Source organism: Delphinus delphis, chromosome 11 (assembly GCF_949987515.2).
Source record: "Delphinus delphis chromosome 11, mDelDel1.2, whole genome shotgun sequence".
Lineage (NCBI taxonomy): Eukaryota > Metazoa > Chordata > Mammalia > Artiodactyla > Delphinidae > Delphinus > Delphinus delphis.
Genome location: NC_082693.1, coordinates 3,492,026 through 3,512,302, shown reverse-complemented (window position 1 = coordinate 3,512,302; position 20,277 = coordinate 3,492,026). Strand labels below are relative to the sequence as shown.

Genomic DNA, 20,277 nt, shown 5'->3' with positions numbered 1-20,277 from the left:
CTATTAGGATCTACGAAACGTTAAAGTTGGAAGGAACCGCAGAAGATATCACTTATATTTTTAGATTGGAACTGAAATTGCGCTTTGGGGACGTTTTCCTCCCTGACTTCCCCACCAAACAAACATTAATGATAATAAAGTCCCGAGTTTATCCCCCCAGCCAAGCACAAAAGTGGCTACTTACAGCTATGAAGTTCAAGAAAGGGCCCAGAAAAAAGCAGGCTGATGACACCCGTGACCCCAGCACCCTCCTGCAGAAGCTGCTCAGAACGTCCCTCTCGCCCCCAGGAGTCCAAGCCCCAATCTGAGAACCACGGGTTTAAATAAAATCACTAAAGCAGGAGGATGGGGTCAAACCAACCTAGACGGTCTCCGTCCTCCCCACCCCCTTCCCCATGTCGGCAGTGAAGGGTCCTGTCATAAGGAGGCCTCTGTCCCCTCTCGACAAAGAGACGAAAAGGTGGCGAGATGAAGTGTGGGACCCGTGCTCTGGGGGGAGGGGACGAGGGGGTAAAGGGGACAGAAAGGTTGAGCCTCTGGGAACACCAAAACCCGGAAAAGCGGGCCTGTCTGGGCCCCTCTACAGGCCACACGGGTCCCGGGTTTGTCCCCTTCACACTGGCAGGGGCGCCTCCCGCGTGTCCACCCGGTGGCCCTGGCTGACTCATGCCCTTCAGAGCAAACCCGGGCATCGGCCTCGGCCCCGGCCCCAGAGCCCCTCCGAGCACTTCCTCCAGCTGCTGTTGTCCATCAAGGAGAGAGAAGAGGAAGCCTGAGGCCTTGTGCCCTATCGGGGAAGAGACCGGGGTGCTGGCCTAAGGATTCCGCGGACCGTTCCGTGAGCCCCGAAACGGCTCATGGGGACCGGCGTGCTGGAGGGCAGGCTCTTCCCGGCACGAGGTGGCCACCCTCCTGCCTCTGCTCCCCCAGAAGCACCCACGTGAGGAACCAGGGGCCGTGGACACGCTTGCTCCCGGCCTGCCTTTCCCCCGAGACACGGCCACACCTCCCTGGGCCGCACAAACTTACACAGAGCCCCAAGGCGGAGCTCAGACGTAGGCCTCCCCTCGACAGGATGACCCCGTGTGCCCTGCCCAGGCCCTGCTCAGCCCAGTGGTTGGCACCAAGCCTGGGACCCCCCTCCCACCTCTTCGTGCCACTCCTGCTAATTCCCCAGCCACCCTCACCCAATTCCTGAGAGGCTTGGGGAAAGCGGCTCACCTCCCGACCTTCCTGCCGCGTGAGGAGCTAAGCTGGTTACCGGGTTCCAGACACGGAGCCCCAAGGCCCGGCTTAGCCCCCAGACTCCTTCTCCTCCCTGAATGACAAGCCCCATCCCTCCGCCCTCGGGCCTAAATGTCTGAACAAGCCGGCGGAGGGTCCAGGGCTGGGTCGGGACCTCCCTCCTTCCCTCGCAATGTCAGCCAAGCAAAGTCCTGCTGCTTCAGGCTGCCGGCCAGGAAGTCTTGTGGAGAGGGAACACATCAGCCCATTCCCACCCCTCTGGAAAAATACAAGTTAACCTCCAACCCCACGGCCAATCCCCGGTTGCCACAATCCTGAAAGTAAGACTATGGGCTCAGAGCATCTGTGTGTCACCCCCTTCCCATGCTCCCTCTTCCACCCCGCATCGTGGGCTTCATCTCCCCAAAACCACTGAGACTGGGCTCACACACGGAGGCCCCCACACCCCACAAAGGGGTAGGTGTGGCATTAGGGTTCCCTCCAGGCCTCGTGGCCCACAGAACTCCCACCGCCTCGGCCTGTCCCCATGACCCACCTTGGCGTTTCCCCTCCTCTAGCGCAGGCTGCAGCCTCCCATAAAACCAGCCCTGGGAGCCCAGCCCCGCTAAGCTCTACCCACCAACGAGGGGACCTTCCGAGCCCACTGCTCGGCCAGAGCACTTCAGCACCCGGCAAATCCCTCTGGGGCTCCCCAGAGGCCCAGGAGTGCCTGAAGGAGAGTCCCCGGTGGGAAAGTGACCAGCAACAGGGGCAGCGGAGTGGCTGCAGCGCCTGGAATGGCGGAGAACGAGAGGCAGGAGAGACGCAGGAAAGAGTTAGAGTTCATGCTCCCCCCACACACATTTCAGTGGGAAAATCTTAAAGGAAGAGCCACTGGTATCAAAGGTGACACATGGGGGGACACATGTCACAGAGCAGGGGGAGGACAGGAAGTCACGGCTACGGAGTCTCGAGACCTCATGGGACAGTTGGGTGCCGACATCCTCTTCAGCATAGCTACCGTCCGTTAGGCCCTTTGCACACGTGACCTCTACGCGTTACAACAGCCTTGAAGGGCAGGTAGAACTATCTCCGTTTACAGCATTTACCTGAGCTCCCAAGGTAAGGCTTGCCTGAGATTACAGGGCGTAAGTAGCAGAGGCAGAACCCAAACTCCCATCCGTCTGGTTCCCAGCCTATACCCATGTTTCTCTGAAGCCACAATAGGGACCCCCCAGGAAGTCGCCCCTCTGTCTAGGTGTCTCTCCTGCAGTGCCCTGAGGGCCTTTCCAAATCCAGTATCCTCTGCGTCCATGGGACTCCCCAGAGGGCAGTAAGTGCGTGAGATGCAGACAGCCTTGGGGTGGGTGGGGGGTGAGGGTGACGCAGTGGGTCTCACCTCCCCCGTTTTTGTAGCAGAGGTAGGGAAACCTCCAGACGTTGCCCAGCCCGATGATCTCCCCGGCCACGGACAGCACGAACTCCATCTTGTTGTTCCAGTGCCCCCGCTGCAGGCCGCCAGCCTCCTCCGCCTTTTCCATGCCTGGGCACACTGGTTTTGTCTCTCCATTACTGGTTGTGCTCGAGACCCTGCTATCCATTCCACCTGGAAAACAAGCAGGGCGCTCCGTTACTGCTGGGAAGCCTGGAAGGAAAGCTGCCCCCTTCCTTCGCCAGGAACTTCCCGAGGGAATAGAGCCCTGGAAGAGATGAATCCTACTCCTGTCCGCAGATCCACATCCTCCTTAGCATCTCTTGCTGGTAAAGGCTGGGTAACAGCTGCTAAGAGTATATATCCCTTTCATGTGTCAGGAAGAAAGTGCTGACCCTGAGCCACAGACACTGCTCCCCTAGAAGGTTCCTTGGGTGGGGCTTGTGGACATGGGGTGTTCATGTGCCCCAGGTTGTCGGAGTTCTCCCTTCCACCCTACAGCCAGCTTCGTCTGCATTAGCGTGTGCCTCAGTTTCTCCATTCCATGTATGGGGACAGTCACAAGGATAGGAGTTGAATGTATCCTCAAAGTCACCAATTTCCCTTTTGGGAATTTACCCTAAAGAAATAATTGTGATGGTTGGTAAAGATTCAGCACTGAGGAAGTTCACTGTTTATAACAGCCAAATACTGGAAAGTATATAAATGTTCAGAAATGGTAAATAGGTTAATAAATTAAGGCACGTACGATGGACTACTATAGAATCATGAAAAAATGTGTTACAGAAGAAAGTGTAGTGAAATGAAAAGTTGTTCACAATGTGTGAAGTGAAAAGTTAGGAAATAGCACACATGACATGATTTTGCTGGGAAAATACCTTATAAAGCATTTGTATGCATGAAGATTAGGATATCCACCAGTGGATGGGCTATAGGCATGTTTTCCTTATCTATATTTTCTACATTTTCATCGAAGAACATGTTTTATTTTGTAATAGGAAAATAAATGTCAGTATTTTTGGATCCCTGCAAGGGGGTGAGAGTGGTTGAGCGGGACCAAGCACTCTGCGTAAGATGAGCTAACTTTTGGCCGCACATACGGCATGGGGGATCTCAGTTCCACGACCAGGGATCGAACCCGTGCCCCCGTCCCCGACTGGGAGCACAGAGTCTTAACCACTGGACCACCAGGGAAGTCCCGAACTCTGGGCTCTTTTTCTTTTTTGGTGGTGGCCGGTGCACGACTCTATTAAGTAGAGAAGGCAACATAAAATGAATACAGAGCCGTAGCGCTGCACCCTTCCTGGCCCTTTCCTAGACTCGTACTGGGATTGAGGACGCGATTGGATGCGGTCCACGTTCAGTGAACAGCTACTGTAGACTAAGTGCTTTACATAGTTATTTCGTTCAATCCACACAGCTCTGAGACGTGAGCAGTACTCCCTCTGCTTTGTCAGCAGGAAGCTGCGGTTCAGAGAGGCTGGGTGACACGGGTGCGGCCGTGTGGCACAGCTGGGACCTGAGCCCACGCTGCCTTGCTTGTTCACTTACCTCCCGCAGTCATACTGGCTGGTGGGTCTAGCGTAAGCATCCCCGACGGTATACGGCCGCCCCCTCTCTGGAGAAGTGGGTACACGCACTTCTTTCTACTCCCCGAGAAACGTTCGCATGAACACAATTTTCTCACAGGAGCCCCAACTGGCCACAGATTCTCCTGTGGCTCTGCCTTCCCAGCGGGGCTTCCCCGAGGGATCCAGAAAGTCAGAGGGAGGTCAGGAACATATTGCGTATTTGATAAATGAATGGGCTTCAAAGACTGTGGGTTAAGAAGGAGAAACCCAAGCAGCTGGCCCTCAGAAGCTTCCCCAGTCCTTTGGAGAAGGTCTCCTCATGTCTTGTGCAGGTTCTGGGGCTGATGGATGTCTTCCAATGATAAAGCACCATCTCCCTCACTTCTCCATTCCCCCAGACCCTAGAAGAACAGACCCCTAGGGACCCCTGGGTCCCTTAGCCGCGCTGGGTACCAGTCCTCAGAGCAGCATCGTGCGACTGAAGGACAAGCCTGGGTTCAAATCATAGCTCTGCACCAGAGGCCACACGACTTCAAGGAAGTGAATTAATTACTCTGAGCCTCAGTTTGTGCGTCTGTAAAAGCGAGGGTGACGGGATACACTTAGCCATGAAGATTAAATGAGGATATATATATATATATATATGCACTTCATAGTATAACAGGCACTCAAATTTTTATTTTCTTTTAATCCTGTCAAAAGTTTTATGTTCTTTCAACTTTCAATCTTGTCTCAGAAAAGAGAGCCTTGATTTTCTTAGAAGTAAACCTAAATGTCTTTCCTCTCCGTCTGGTCTCTTTCTCCAAATCACATTGGCCCTTAAATCAGCGGCCACTGAAGTTCCAGAAAGTCAAGACAATAGCATATAGTCTTTGCACATGACACATAAATGTCATAGTTTCCAGGAGAGGATCCCAGAACCCTTTGGCTGTAGGTCCCGTGAATCCTACCCACCTACAGTCTGAGACCCAGAAGCAGGAGCAAAAGAGAAGAAAACAGCACCAACCTCAGCGCAGCTGCCACCAGAGGTCCTGTCAGAGGGGAGAAGAGCTGTCCAGGGGGAAAGGGAGGTGCTGCCTATTTAAAGTGTGGCTCCCACTCCTCGGGCACTTGTAATTCTAAACCTGACCCCGCCCACATTCCGCCCTCCGTCCCCTGCTCCCCCCCCCCTCCGCTCCGCTCCGCACAGACACTCAGACACACACACACACACACACACAGAGACACACATAGACAGACACACACACGCACGCACGCACGCACAGAGACACACATAGACAGACACGCACGCACGCACACGTGCACACACGTGCACAAGCGCGCTTGCACTTACCTGCATATAGAAAAGTCTGAAGAAGTGTTCGCCGAACGGTTATTAGTGGCTACGTTTGGAGAGTGGGGTTGGGGTCAGGAGAGGAAGTAAAGCTTTTTAAGCTTTAGTATTATTTGAAGTTTTAAATAATGTGCTAGAATTGATTTTTTAAATAATTGTCTCCACCAACACAGAGAAGGAAGTGTCAAGGTTCACAGCAAAGCGAAGTCCTACCCCCATCAGGGCACAAGAGCTGACAGATGGGGAAGAGGATGGCGGAGGGTGGAGTCATCGGAGCCCCAGCCCCACCAGGGCGGATGTGCAGAGTGCGTGGAGGCTGCTCGGGCTCCAAGGCCCCGTGGTCCAGGGTCTGGGTCCTGCTCCTACCCCTTCCCAGGTTGAGGCCGTGAACAAGGTGTCCAGCTTCCAAGAGTCCTATTTTCTCACCTATAGAAAGAGGAGAAGCGAATGGACCTGGAGATGATCATACTAAGTGAAGTAAGTCAGACAGAGAAAGACAAGTACCATAGGATATCACTTACATCCTAAATCTAAAATATGATACAAATGAACTTACCTACAAAACAGAAACAGACTCACAGACACAGAGAACAAACTTACAGTTACCAAAGGGGAAAGGGGAGAGGGAGGGATAAATTAGGAGTTTGGGATTAACAGATATACATACTATATATAAAATAGATAACCAACAAGGACCTACTGTATAGCACAGGAAGCTATACTCAATATCTTTTTTTTAAGTGTTCTTTTTTAAAAATTTTAATTAATTAATTAGGTTGCGCCGGGTCTTAGTTGCGGCAGAGGGCTCCTTAATTGTGGCACATGGGCTCCTTAGTTATGGCATGCAAACTCTTAGTTGCGGCATGCATGTGGGATCTAGTTCCCTGACCAGGGATCAAACCCAGGACCCCTGCATTGGGAGCATGGAGGCTTAACCACTGCACCACAAGAGAAGTCCCTCAATGTCTTGTAATAACCTATAATGGAAAAGAATCTGAAAAAGAATAGATACATATGTGTATGTATAACCAAATTGCTTTGCTGTGTATCTGAAATCTTGTAAATCAACTATACTTCAATAAAAAATAAAAATTAAAAAAAAAAGAAAGAGGAGAATATTCCTTACCTTGCAAAGTTGTGGGAGGTTTCAGGAGATCTGAGTAAAGGGCCTAACACACAGCAAGCCCTGATTTACCCTTAAGAAAGTATTCACGGTGAGCGAGGAAGTTTCCTGAAGGGGACGGGATTGAGAGACCCCTGAGCAAAGCCGGCTCCTGCCAGACAGAAGGAATGAGTCAGGGGGTATGAGGGGTGACTGAGTGGGATCGTACAGATGTGCCAGTGAGGAGGGTAAATCAGAGACTCTAAGGCAGTTTCTATCCCTCTCATCCCCCATCCCCCATCTAGGACGCAGAAGCACATCCTGAAAACACCCAAGGAGCCTCGTGGAGATGATTATTCTTAACGTTTCTGCCGCCCCTTCCCTCTCCCCACCACCATCCATCTGTCTAATTTAAGTGTGCAAAGCAATAGACAAGGGTTTCCTGAGAAAGGCTGCAAACTCATGTAAAAAAGTCCATCTTCAAAAGCAATTAACTTCCATCCTTACTTATCAGCGAGCCGTACTCACTAATGACCTGGTACTTGTAATCTAAAGTCACCGGATAACTGAGGTTTACCGAGGTCTTCTGAGAAGCCGGATGCCGCGCAGCTGTTGGCGATGCTTCTCAGCCCTTCTGTGTCCTGACGCAGGGGAGCCTCTGGGATCCCAGTGTCCAGGATCAGTGGGGTAAGTCTGAGTCAGTTCTGAGTTGCTGCTCCTGTACTAGGCAACGTCTGGTTTTTCTTGTTGATCCTATTATGTTTGCATAACTGCTGCCATGTTACCATGTTGATTGCCACTTCGTTCCTCTCCAAAGCTTTATTCCTCTCCAATTTCTTTTTCTCTATAAAGCAGGAGCGATGCGGTAGGTCTTTTGCCCTGCCTAGGCTGACTAAGTTTAAAGAAGTGTGAGAACCCTGATAGACGAGCGCGCACGACAGCTCCTCACAACTCTGTCTGGGGTCGAGCACGAGTCCGGCAGGGCAAGCCTTGTCTCCCTCGGGTCACCAGCATCTTTGGGTCTCCTGGGTGCAGGGTCCGGGAACTGGAAACAGTGCTAGAATCAGCGTTCAAGGCTCCCTTCTCAAGAGGCTGCTAAGTTTCAAGACGCACTTGAGATCGTTAGTGAGGGTGACTGGAGTCTGTCCTCCCAGAGCCGTATCTACAAAACAAGGCAGACCCTGGAGAAGCAGACTAGGAGGCCTTGGTTTCTATCAAATTGACCCTGGGTTGTTTTTGTTCTTGTTTTTGTTTGTGTGTTTGGGTTTTTTTTTTTTTGCGGTACGCGGGCCTCTCACTGTTGTGGCCTCTCCCGCTGCGGAGCCCAGCGGCCATGGCTCACGGGCCCAGCCGCTCCACGGCATGTGGGATCTTCCTGGACCGGGGCACGAACCCACGTCCCCTGCATCGGCAGGCGGACTCTCAACCACTGCGCCACCAGGGAAGCCCGACCCTGGGTTTTTTAGATGCCAACATGCCATGATCTAGTCTCCCAACAATTTTTTTGGGTCTCTCCTAGGAGTGAAACAAGAGCAAATAAATTTTCAAAGGAGCTTGATTCGTTTCAGAAAGGATATTTCCGAGCAGCACTGGTTTCAATATTGGAATGGGTTGGCCAAGGGAGTGGCCTGTGGGGGCGGTCTTCTCCTCGGGAGATCCTGTAAATTAATGGGCATAGTTTCGTTTAACCACAGGGGTGAGGGACCTTTCTGATCCCTGGTGACCTTTTAAATCTCTTTTCAAAGATCACACCAAAAAGGAAGAAAGGAGCAAGTGGAATGAACTAAACACCAACAAATCATGGTTTGCTAAAACTGGAACAATTTGAGCAAAAAAGTGAATGACGATGGTCCTGAATTATAACCCCAAAGAATAAAATACATTCACGAGTTCACACTAACATAACTAAATAATCCATTAAATAAATAAATGGGGGAGGAAGGCCAGCCCTTCCGTACAGTGGAATTCCAACTAATAAATGCATGAAGGAAAGAGAGAGATTGAAAATCAGCCCTAGACAAATATCACCATGATAACTGTTGTAGACAAGACCCACCAATGAATGCTAAAATCAGTGGGTGAAAGTTCGAGAGGGACAGAGTTTACGCAGTTCCAAAGTATTTTCCCCAAGATATTTATTAACTACAAGGGAAGATAGGAACTTCACAGGAGAGCAAGCAGAACGCAGTAGAGGTGGCAGAAGCCACCTGAACTGAGTGACCGAGGTAACAAGACATCAGTATCCACATCCTGAACCGTGTGAGACAATTACTAAGAAGGACACAACGTTTCTGTGGCATTCTTGCCAAAAATGTACTTCACTCATGAGAAAACATAAGACAAACCCAAAGTGAGGGACATTGGGCAAAACAACTGACCACGAACTCTTCAGGACAGGGGACTAAGGGGAGATTACAGCTGAGTGCAGCGTGGGTCCTGGGTGGAGTCCTGGATGGGATGCCAGAACAGAGAGGGATGTCGACGTAAAGCAGTCTTACGTTTAGTTGAATCGTACTCTACCGGTGGTAATATCCTGACAAACGATGCAATAGTTACATGATTTGTTAACACGGGGGGAAGATGGGTGGTGGGTGTATGGAAACTCTCTGTACTATTTTTGCAACGTTTCTGTAAGTCCGGAATTAACTGAAAAGAAAACTTTTTAAAAAAGATGATGTGGTCCTGACTGTTGTCGTGCCAAGTCCTTGCCTCTGCTGTGAAAAGCTTTGATGTCACGCTCGGGAACCATGGCTGTTACTGTGATGTGTTCTCTTGTGCTGTGTTTGATTCCAGATAGGACAATTAGCCTAAAGTCTATAAGCCCAAGTCATAAATAAAACTCATGACACCGAACATTAATAACATCAATCGTCACCATGATTAATGTCTCCTGAGCACCTCCGAGGGGCCAGGCACTGTGCCCAGTGCTACGTATCCACGCACCATCCCATCTTATTCTCAGAACAAGCCTGTGAAACAGGGATTGCCACTATGGCCATCATAGAGATGAGAAAACATAGGCTTAGAGGGAATTAAATGACTTGCCGAGGGTCACGCAACTTAGAAAACGGTAGAGCCAGAGTTTGCACTCAGGCTTGTAGGATTCTGAGGTCCATTACTTCTACCTACCATGCTCCACGCTACACTTTAACCCCAGGGGGAGAAAGACAAGAATAAAGGTTAAGAAGAACAGCTCCGGCAGTGTGTTTTTTTGGCCTATGGCTGCCCCCTGGGATTAAACGTACTTTCTTAGGATAGAAGTGAATAATGAAATGACAAGAAAAATGTTGTTTTCACTGAAAACTTCATCAGATCTGAAGAATATTCTTAAAATCTAATGAGAAGACTCATTCCAATCCCAGTGTGTTCTGCAATCTTCCCCCACCATTCCGCCCTCCTATCGAGGGAAGGAAATCATACCTTCTCTTTAACTCCAGAAAATTAATTGTAGTTCTTTTCCAGTTGTATCCAGTTTCTTCTGATCCTGTCACCCTGACTCCTTGCCTGATTCTCAGAGCACAGAGAGAGGAGAGTTTGCAACGTTCATGTCACTAATCCCGGCAGGAAGCTTGAGGCTGATGAACGGTTGGCCACCAGGGTAAATGGGGTCTACAAGCCCAGAGCTCTGGTGAGGGATTAGGGCCAGGGGACAGCATGTTAAGATTCATGCTTGAAAACATCAGTAGTTGGGGGTCTTTCATCCTAAACATTTTTAAACACCACTGCAGGAGTTCGCAATGGGCAAGACATATGTTGATGCCTGATCGCTTAGCTGATGGGTGTCTCTCGTCTCTCCCTGCTGATGACTCTTCTCAGTCCAGAGAGGGGAGGCAAAGGGGGCCATGACCACAGAGCTCTCTCCGTCCTGGTTTCCCTGAACAAAAAAACCACAGGGCCCCTTCAAACGTGCCGTGCCAGCAACCTCCAGCCGAGGCCCACCAGGAACACACCTGTGGTTTACTAGTCGCAGCTGAAGGGAGGATGCCCACCACGTGTGTCCGTGAGGGGCCGTCAAGGAAGGGTCTATTGTGAGATCAGCGTGTCAGGTGGCTGTGAGGAGGGATCAGGGAGCAGAGCATGGCTCTGGGCTTGCACGCTATCTGGAAGCCGCACCGCGGGGCATGTGGGATCTTAGCTCCCCAGCCAGGGATCGAACCCACGGCCCCTGCGTTGGAAGACGGATTCTTTACCACCGGACCTCCAGGGAAGTCCCTGGAAGCAGGGATATTTTATGATTGGATTTCTTAATGAATCTTGTCTAAAAAGCAGGAGGAATGAAGTGAAGCTAAAACCTGGAATCGGTAAGGAAGCAGCAGTCACCCACGTGAGCCAGCATGGGGTGCCGGCTCGTTTTGGGGGTTTGGACCACGTTCACGTTTCTGTCTTTGTTCCATCTTTGATCACTGACTGGGCTTCTTTTTTTCTTGATCCACCACAACCACGTGGCCTTGTCTGGTGCTGACGTGGAACCAGGCCTGGCTTCTGGCAGCACCAAGGCCTGGCTGGCAGGGCCCGACCCATCTCCAGCTGTCAGGGGCCCCTTTTCTTCCCTCAGCCATAGCGGCCATGCACTCAGAGGGCTGAGCTGAGCGGGTGGGAGGTGGTGACTCGTGGGGGAGGGGGATCCCATGTTTCTGCTCAAGGCCTTGGCCACAGGCCTTCTCTTCTCTCTTCCTGTATCCTCCAGCCTTCAGACTAAGCCCAGTGTCATCCTTCTTCACTCTTATTATTGCCTGCTGCTGAGACACACTGGGACCTGGCACCTGGGACCCTCTGCTGCAGTGCTTGCACCTGGAGAGACGTCTCCTCCAGCAACAAAGAAACTATGAGGGACTAAAAATACCTGCGTGCCTGCAGAGCTGGGGCAAATTATGGACAACACGATACAAAAAGACCAAAAAAACCCAACTGCCACTTCTGAAGGGCGAGAGCAAAAGCAGGGTACTGGGCATGCCCCCTGCTCTCAACACCAGAAAGGGGTGGGCAAAACACCTAAGCCGTCCGTCCAGCCCGACCCCTGGACACACCCCTACCTTCACCCCATATAAGGAGCCAGCTCGCCTCGCCCCTACACCCCCCAGGGGGTGAGCAAGGGAACCTGTTGTTCTCACTCTCTCTGCCGCAGCAGGGGCCCCAGTAAAGCCTTGCCTGAATTTCTTGTCTGGCCTCTTGTCAATTTCTATTGACTGGGGAAGGCCAAGAACACGCGCTGATCGGTAACACCGCTACACCCTCCGTTAAAAAAATTTTTTTAGAGTAGATGGACGTCACTGGGCCATTTTCCTCTTGATTCTTCCACAAGATTAAAATGTAAGCTTTTCGGGATCGGAAATGGCAGAGCACTGATGGGAAGGCTGGTGGAGCCTGGTTTTAGTGGCCTCGTATCAACTAGGAGGGAAGGACGGTAACAGGACAGGCTCCTTGGCGTTGCTGACGCCCCTTTTCAGTAGCATCCCACCTGCTCCAGGGGTCACCTGCTTTGTTAAGGGTCCTTACGTCATGGCTGATGGCCACACACGTGGTAATCTGGTCCCACCCACCCTAGTTCCCCCTCTAGTAAAACGCTTTTCCTCGACGTACCCCGTTTGCTCCTGTCTCGCGGGCCTCCCTCCTCCAAGCCCCTCCTGGCGCTTCAAGACCCAGCTCACACCCCACACCCTCCCCCTCTCAGCCAACCTTCTGTGCATTTAATTCAGCCCTTAGTCCTTCCTGTGTTGCTCTCTAACTGGTTCCATTGCGGGCGTTTGTGAACTCCTTAAGGGAGAAAGCTTAGTTTTCTCTATTCCAAGGAACACCATGGTGCTGGACACACCTACTGATTGATCCATGTCAGGCTCCCACCCCGGGGTGGGATACGCATGTGAAAACTGAGGAAGGGGGAGGCGGGGGTGAGCATGCACTTCTCCCCAGGCATCATGCAGCTCATGCTATCACACGTGCAGTGCCTTTCACAGAGCGCCTGCCGACGGAAGGGACAGCTAACCCAGGAGCACGTGATCCTTCCCTGGAAAGTGATTCCCAGCACGGACTGCAGCAAAATCACTGGAGAGCTGTAGAATGTATAGAGAGCTGCGTGTAACTACCTATACACAGCTGTCTAGCTAGCTGGCTACGTATACATATTGTCCATAACTTATGTATAATGTATAGCCTGGGCCCAGCCTGAGAGCTTCTGAGCCAGTACCTCCAGGCTGGGGTCCAGATCCCTCGTACTTTCTGAGCCCCACGAGGTGCTGTTAATGCACAACCAGGGTTGGAGCTACTGCATCTGAAGAAGTTCCCACGTCGAAACCTGGCTCTCAGACGCTGTCCTAAACACCCACAGAGCTAAGAGTCTAGTATCTGCTGACGTCATTTGCAAGGAGGAAGGTCAGATCACACACCCCACTCCATGTTCCCCTCCCAAATCACACGATCCTTAGCAGTTAGGAGTTTTACCGTCACCCCTAGCCTATGTTCGCAGCCGTGGCTGCCCGCTGTAATCACCGGCGAAGCATGAAAGAGTGACTGCTGCCTGGCTCCCAACCCTTAAGACTGGGAGCTAGAGCCTGAGGTGTAGCTTGGACACTGAGGTTTTTTAAGGCTCCTTGGATGACTCCACTGGGCGTGGAGTTGGAACTAAAGTCAGAAATCTCTGTAGCCTAAATCCTCTGACTGCTGTTCCCTATTTCTCATTCTGTCCTCAGGGAAGATGTACTACAGCTGGTCTTATATTTCAAACTCTTTTTGAAACCCACTCTCAGCTTTTTCCTCTCCAAGATAAATAATCACAAACCCTTTCATCTTTCCTAAGAGGCCTTCTTTCTTACCCCACCCACTGTTCCCTTCTCTCTTCTCTGGACGCTCTCCAGGCGCTAAACATCCCCGTCAGGCTGCAGCATCCAGGACGTCCTCCTGACTCCCCCAAGCCGTGTCCTGCTGACGCGCTGGGCTGTGTTCGCTCCAGCGGTGGCTCTGAGTTGCTGACTCAGTTCTTGGTTTCCAGCGATGACGATTTCAGCAATTGAGGAACCCTCTGTACACACCAGCGGACTACCAGGCAGACGCCTGAAGAAGTGACTATTGGAACAGGGCAGTGAGCTCTGCAAGGCGACCAATGTGGGGGGAAAGGCAGAAATAAAGGGCATAAATGGAAAATGAGGCAAGAGCACATTTCGGTGTGATGAAAACAGTGGATATCCTAGAGGCAGAAGCCACCATTCAGTCCTGGGTCTGACGACCTTGGGCCATCCACTCCACCCCTCAGGCCCCCCGTTTTTCACATTTGGGATAAGAGAGTGAGACTGGGTCACCTCTTGGTTTCCCTTCAGCTCTGAATCTTCCACAGCTGAGCTCAGGCTGTGATAGAAAAGAGACGGTCTGCTCATTCCGCGTCTCCCTGACCTGCCCAAAGTCTGTCTCCCAGTAACTCCAGTCATTCCAACAGTTATCACTGTCCCAGTTCTGAGGAGCAGGGAGTAAAGTCCAGACCTAGCACCACTAGAATGAGCTTCTGTAAGGCAGTACACTGCGCTCTCCCGGACACAGAAAAGTCTCAGAGCACTCAGGCCATTCAGCAGGTACTTGAAACATTTGAATGAACTGAAGATATTTTTCTCAGTCTCCAAGAATTAGCGCTGTAGATAATGACTACAGTAATTAGTGTTCACCTCTTCATCAACAGCTATACCCACCGAAACGCAGCACCATAGAAAGCCATCCATATTGCAGTGATGGCCACTGCTGGGCACTTCAACATACTTTTTCCTTAGTCTTTATTGACAACCCAGGAGGACTGGCGTCATCCCTGATTTATAGGTAAGAAACCGAACTTCCGAAAGGAGAACCAAATTGCCCAAGGTTCCAAACCTACTAAGATACACAGTTAGGATTTGAGCTCAGGTCTCGCGTAGACCCTCCTGCTTCACCCAGCAGAGGCAGATATGCCGTTAACGAAAGTTAGTAAAGTTAATAAAGCTTGAGCTCCACGGCCCCTCCCTTGCATAGGGTGCCTTCCAATCCCGTGGCTAATTTTGAATTCTTAATTATGCACCATTTTGCATAAGGAGGGCCTCCACAGTTGACTAAACTTCAGGTCCTAGAAAACCTAGATCTAGCCCTGCACGCAGCTTCCCGAGTTCACAAAAACACCATCTTGTGTAGTAATTTCAGGCTGAGGGCATTTTTAAAACATGAATTCAAGAAGAATCGTGCTGGCTTTCTGCTCTGTGAGTGATGCTGGTACTTTAACGAAGCAACAGAGTGAGAATTCCCCTTGTACCATTTGAACGTGGGTCATTCACTACTCATTCTTTTCCCACCCTTCCTTGGTACCCATGGGATGCTTCCCCCATGACAGCTGTGGGTTTCCTTCCTGTCTCCCTGGGGCAGGCCTGCTGGAAGGAGTTTCACCCCATGGGCTCTCCACTCTGGTTTTCACAGCCCCCTTATTCTGCCCCAGAGCCGGGCTAAGGACTCGGCTCCGCCCCTCCTGCCGCCTTGTTCTCACAGTCTGCTCTTTGGCAGAGCCTGCGGCTGATGGGGACTGAGCCTCAGCTGCTTTTAGTAACCATCAAGGCACTGCCTCAGTCACTTGGAAAGGAATGACTTGAGAAAAGAGGAGAAAAGAGAAAGCATTCTATACCTCAATTTCTGTTACATGGGCCCAGAATTTTTCACATTTCATTCCACCTTCTTCTCTAACCCCATCAAAATGTTCTTGTTTTTGGCTGCGTTGGGTCTTCGTTGCTGCGCACAGGCTTTCTCTAGTTGGCGAGCGGGGGCCACTCTTCGCTGTGGTGCATGGACTTCTCATTGTGGTGGCTTCACTTGTTGCAGAGCATGGGCTCTAGGCGAGTGGGCTTCAGTAGTTGCAGCATGTGGGCTCAGCAGTTGTGGCTCGCGAGCTCTAGAGCACAGGCTCAGTAGTTGTGGTGCACGGGCTTAGTTGCTCCGCGGCATGTGGGATCTTCCCGGACCAGGGCTCGAACCCGTGTCCCCTGCATTGGCTGGTGGATTCTTAACCACTGTGCCACCAGGGAAGTCCCCCCCCATCAAAATATTTTAACACTACTTTTTATCTAGGGTTCCCTTCATCTAGACCTTAGTTATCAGATCCCTCTTCTTTAGATTAAAACAAATTTTCCCTCTTTCCTCCCCTCTCTGCAAACCAGAGAGTGCAGATACAACTTTGGAAAAATACAGCTTAGAAAAGAAATACCTTGGAAACTGGGGATTTTGTGTGAACTCAGAACACCACCTGCTTCTCCCCCCACCCGTCCACTCACTGTCTCCATAGCCTCGATACCCCTGCACAATGGCAGCCATCTCATAAATCAGAAAAATCTTAGAAAGAGAGAACTTAGCTATTCACACATCATATTTCCCAGACACATTTTTCACACAAAGATTAGCCATCTTTGAGGAATAATTTAGATACTGGGTTGGCCACAAAGTTCATTTGGGTTTTTCCATACCATCTTATGGAAAACCCAAACAAACTTTTTGGCTAACCCAATCCTATCCTACTGGCAGCAGAAGCATGGAAAAACTGATACGAGGATGCCTGGAAATCTTAAGACTATATAATACTAAGATATGATTTAGTACATCTATCTAGATCTAGATAGACAGGTAGATAGATAGTTAGATACCCATAGAACCTAGAACAGTAGGGGACTTCCCTGGTGGTCCAGTGGTTAAGAATCTGCCTTCCAAGGCAGGGGACGCAGGGTTCGGTCCCTGGTCAGGGAACTAGATCCCGCATGCCACAACTAAGGTCCTGCATGCCGTAACTAAAAGATCCTGCACGCCTCAGTGAAGATCTCACACGTGTCAACGAAGATCCCACGTGTCGCAACTAAGACCCGGCACAGCCAAATACATAAATAAATATTAAATTTAGAAAAAAGAAGAAATGCAAAGGAAACACACACAGCTAGCCCTGACACACTCTCTGTTGAGGGGAAAAGTTGCCAGTCAAGTGAATGTACAGGAATTGCCTGTCAGTAGCAGAGATGACAGTCCTATTACCTTGGAAAGGAATTATTACTTATTAGTTTACAAACCTGGGATGAGATACTTTCAAACTCTGAATTCTGCTTCCAGTCTCCTCTCTCGCCTTATCCTTTCTCACCACATACCAAGAAATCAATTTACTAAGCGGCCTTACCCATCCCTAGGAACTAAAAAATAGGAACTCTCAGGATGAACGGGAAAGATAAGAAGAGTCATTTCCGTGATGAGGGAATCCTCCCATTTCCGTATCTGTGAATGGAGCTCGGGAATGGAAAATAGAACAATTTTTGCTGACAGCCTCCAAAACCATGAGGCTACAGAAGAAAAAAGAAAAACGTACAGAGAGGAAACAAATTTGCAAAGCCTCTTAATTACACATACTGCGAGTCTTATGAATTAAAAAATTCAAGGAAATCTGATTCCTTCATCCAGAATTGTGACTTAAAGATTAAAAGAACACTTTGCATAGACATTAAAAGGGATATGAACAATTTGGAGTGTGTTCAGAAGAGAACTACCAGTAAGATCAGGGAACTCAGAACACTAGAAATAGACTTGATGAGATCTGGAGGTTTCTGTTTCTCTAAGAAGAGAAAATGTTTGTTCTAGTGAATGCCAAAGAGCAGTTATAATTATCCCAAATTGCAGCGGTCGTATAAACGTTCAGCCCAAGTGAAAAAAGTTACTGCTTTTCTTCTCATGAACGTGAGAGAAACAAAGCCATCGTACTTTTCCTTTTCAATCTAACGTGAACAGAGTGAGCTGCGTTGCGCTTCCTTTCTCGGGCACTGCAGTGTGAATCTGACGCAGCGTCTGGCTCACAGGGACTGTGTGAGGTAGGCAGACAGATCCTGGGGACCCCTGCCTTCTGGGGTTCACGGCTCTGGGACCTCCTCCCCTGAAGTGTGGGCAGGGCCTGTGACTTCGAACCAGGAGAATGTGGCACAGGTGACAGGCCGTATGTGATCGCGTGTATGTGACCGTGTTATACACGATTGTGACGTCTATTTTGCTGGTCACAAACTGCCTTGCTGGCACTGAGGAAACAAGTGGCCCCGTTGGGGAAGCGCATGAGCCCAGGAGCTGAGGATGCAGCCCACGGGACACGGAGGCCCTCAGTCCGACAGCCTACAAGGAGCTAAATGTGATAACCACCACGTGGGCTTGGAAGCGATCCCTCCCCAGCCAACATCCAACAGCACCTTGACGACAGCCCGGGAGACCCCGAAGCAGAGGTCAGAGCCCAGCCCTGACTCCCGACCCACAGAAACTGTGCGGTAATAATTGTGCTGTTTTATGCTGAGACGTTTGTGGTAATATCGTTACACAGCAACAGAGAGCCAACGCAGTGGGTACGTTGAGTGTAAACACACACACACACACACACACACACACACACAGAGCAGGTAGAAGTTGGGGGATGACCACATTTACACACGCGGAGACATGCTAGGTAGATGCTCAAATACTTTGAAGAGGGGCTTCCCTGGTGGTGCAGTGGTTGAGAGTCCGCCTGCCGATGCAGGGGACACGGGTTTGAGCCCCGGTCCGGGAAGATCCCACATGCCGCGGAGCGGCTCGGCCCGTGAGCCATGGCCGCTGAGCCTGCGCATCCGGAGCCTGTGCTCCGCAACGGGAGAGGCCCTCTCACAACAGTGAGAGGCCCGCCTACCGCAAAAAAAAAACAAAAAAAAAAAAAACAAAAAACTTTGAAGAGTGAATGCAGACGCTGTAGACACCTGAGAAACGTAGCCAAGAGAGGAATAATCTAAAGAAACGTGTCATTCCTCACATCGATTAATTCAAGATGGAACAAAAATTTAGTGTAGACAATAAAACTATAAAAAGTACTAAACAAAATCGTGGAGGTATTTTTATTATCTTGTAGAAGAGAAGGTCATTCTAAGCATGTCAGGAAAATTAGGAATTATAAAATTAAAGAGGTTAAGTTTACAGCATGAGATTTAATAACGTCTATAAAGAAAAAATATAAATAAGGTTAAAAGACTAATAAGGTGGTCAAAATTTCGCAACACAAGACAAAGAAATAATGTCCTCAATATACATAACTCTTAAAAATCATTAAGATTCCATTGAATGCAAAACTATACAGCCATTAAAAACAATACAAATCTATATTTATTGTCATATACAAATGTTGACATTAAGTAAAGGAAGCAAGTTACAAAGCGGTACATTCATGTAAAGGTGTACATATCTGTAGATACGCATACCTAAATATACAAAGGGAGCTGTCTGAAAGTAACTTTGCTTAAATCTTAATGTGGTCATTTTTGGGTGGAGGATGACTTTTCATTTACTTCTTTTTTTTTTAATATTTCTGAAACAAATGTTCATGTACTGTTTATTTAAAAAACAAGAAATATATTTCCCCCCCAATTTTTAGAAATATTAGCGTATTTACAAAGAAAAAAATCTATATTTGGCAGAGAAGTTAGTCAGACAGCAAAACATCTGATAAAGAAACACCAATGTGAAAGATTCTTAAAGGAAAGTAACTTTATGCATGGGATCGACACAGATACTTCGCAATCATCTTTGGAGACATCATCATCTCAGGGAGAATGCTCTAAGAGAACTTCCGTCGCTGTTAATTCATGAACCAAAGGGGAAAAAGCAGACTAGAGATGTTTTTAAATAGCCTGGGGAGAGCATGGGAGGCAATTTTGAATTTGATACTACAAGGTATAAAGGGAAAATAATAGAATGGCCCATCAACTCCCGTTATCAAGTTAATGATCTTATACTAGTAATGGTTACCTGTGCCGGCTAAGAGGGAGACAAAAATGTGAAAATGTGTGAAATACCCTCCTTACACACAGTTCTGAAGAAACCACTGATTCCTTATCATGCATTTAGTGCTGCGATTCTCAACCCTGGCTGCATTTTTAAAATCACCTGGAAGCTTTTTTAAAAATCCTAATGCTTGGGTCTAGAAAAGGTAAATCTATAGAAACGTAAGTAGATTCGTGGCTGCCTGGGGCTGGGGAGTGGGGACAGGGAGTGACACGGACGGGCATGAAGTTTCTTTTTGGGGTGAGGGAGACATTGTAAAGTTAGACTGGAGTGACGGCTGCACAATTCTGTAAATTTACTGAAAATCCCTGACTTGTACGTAAGACAGTTTCATGGTACTATACCTCAATAAAGCTGGTCCAAAACATACTCTTGCTTGGGCTCTACTCTGAGGTACTGTGATTCAATTGGTCTGGGGCGAGAGTGGCAGGAACGGTTTTTAAAAGTTCTCCAGACGATTCAAGTGTGCCACCACGGCTGAGAACCACCAATGCAGTGATATGAAACCACTTTACAAAATGACTTGCGGGATACCACGGCCAGGTTCTCTGAGATGGAGCATATACAGAGCTTTGGACCACCCTTGGTTTCCACTGTCCATCCCCAACTCTACAACGGGACCTTGTCATGGTCATCGCGAATGCCACCGTGTTGGGGTGACTATACAGACATCTGGCTCCACTTTTAGAACTGTAGCTTGAAAGCTAAAAGGATGCTCTGAATATATATGCTTAAGGTGGGTATGAAGTACGTTGGCGTTTGTTCAGATAAATCCAATGAGTTTGAATTTGAAGGCACTCGG

The 20,277-nt window shown here is 49.4% G+C and overlaps 2 protein-coding genes across 2 annotated transcripts in view; both read right to left on the bottom strand.

Annotated features, from left to right (window-relative positions):
• Positions 1-5,573, bottom strand: part of SLC6A13 (solute carrier family 6 member 13) — a 33,041-nt gene extending 27,468 nt beyond the window's left edge. The window contains exons 1-2 of the mRNA XM_060024103.1: positions 5,561-5,573; positions 2,624-2,830 (exon numbers count right to left, since the gene is read on the bottom strand). Coding sequence (XP_059880086.1) covers positions 2,624-2,825 — 202 coding nt within the window. The 5' untranslated portion in view covers positions 2,826-2,830; positions 5,561-5,573. The remainder of the gene's footprint in view (positions 1-2,623; positions 2,831-5,560) is intronic.
• A 233-nt stretch (positions 5,574-5,806) lies between these two features.
• KDM5A (lysine demethylase 5A) overlaps positions 5,807-20,277 on the bottom strand; it is a 97,628-nt gene continuing 83,157 nt past the window's right edge. Inside the window, exon 28 of the mRNA XM_060024091.1 lies at positions 5,807-5,986. Within this exon, the coding sequence (XP_059880074.1) occupies positions 5,975-5,986 (12 nt within the window). The 3' untranslated portion in view covers positions 5,807-5,974. The remainder of the gene's footprint in view (positions 5,987-20,277) is intronic.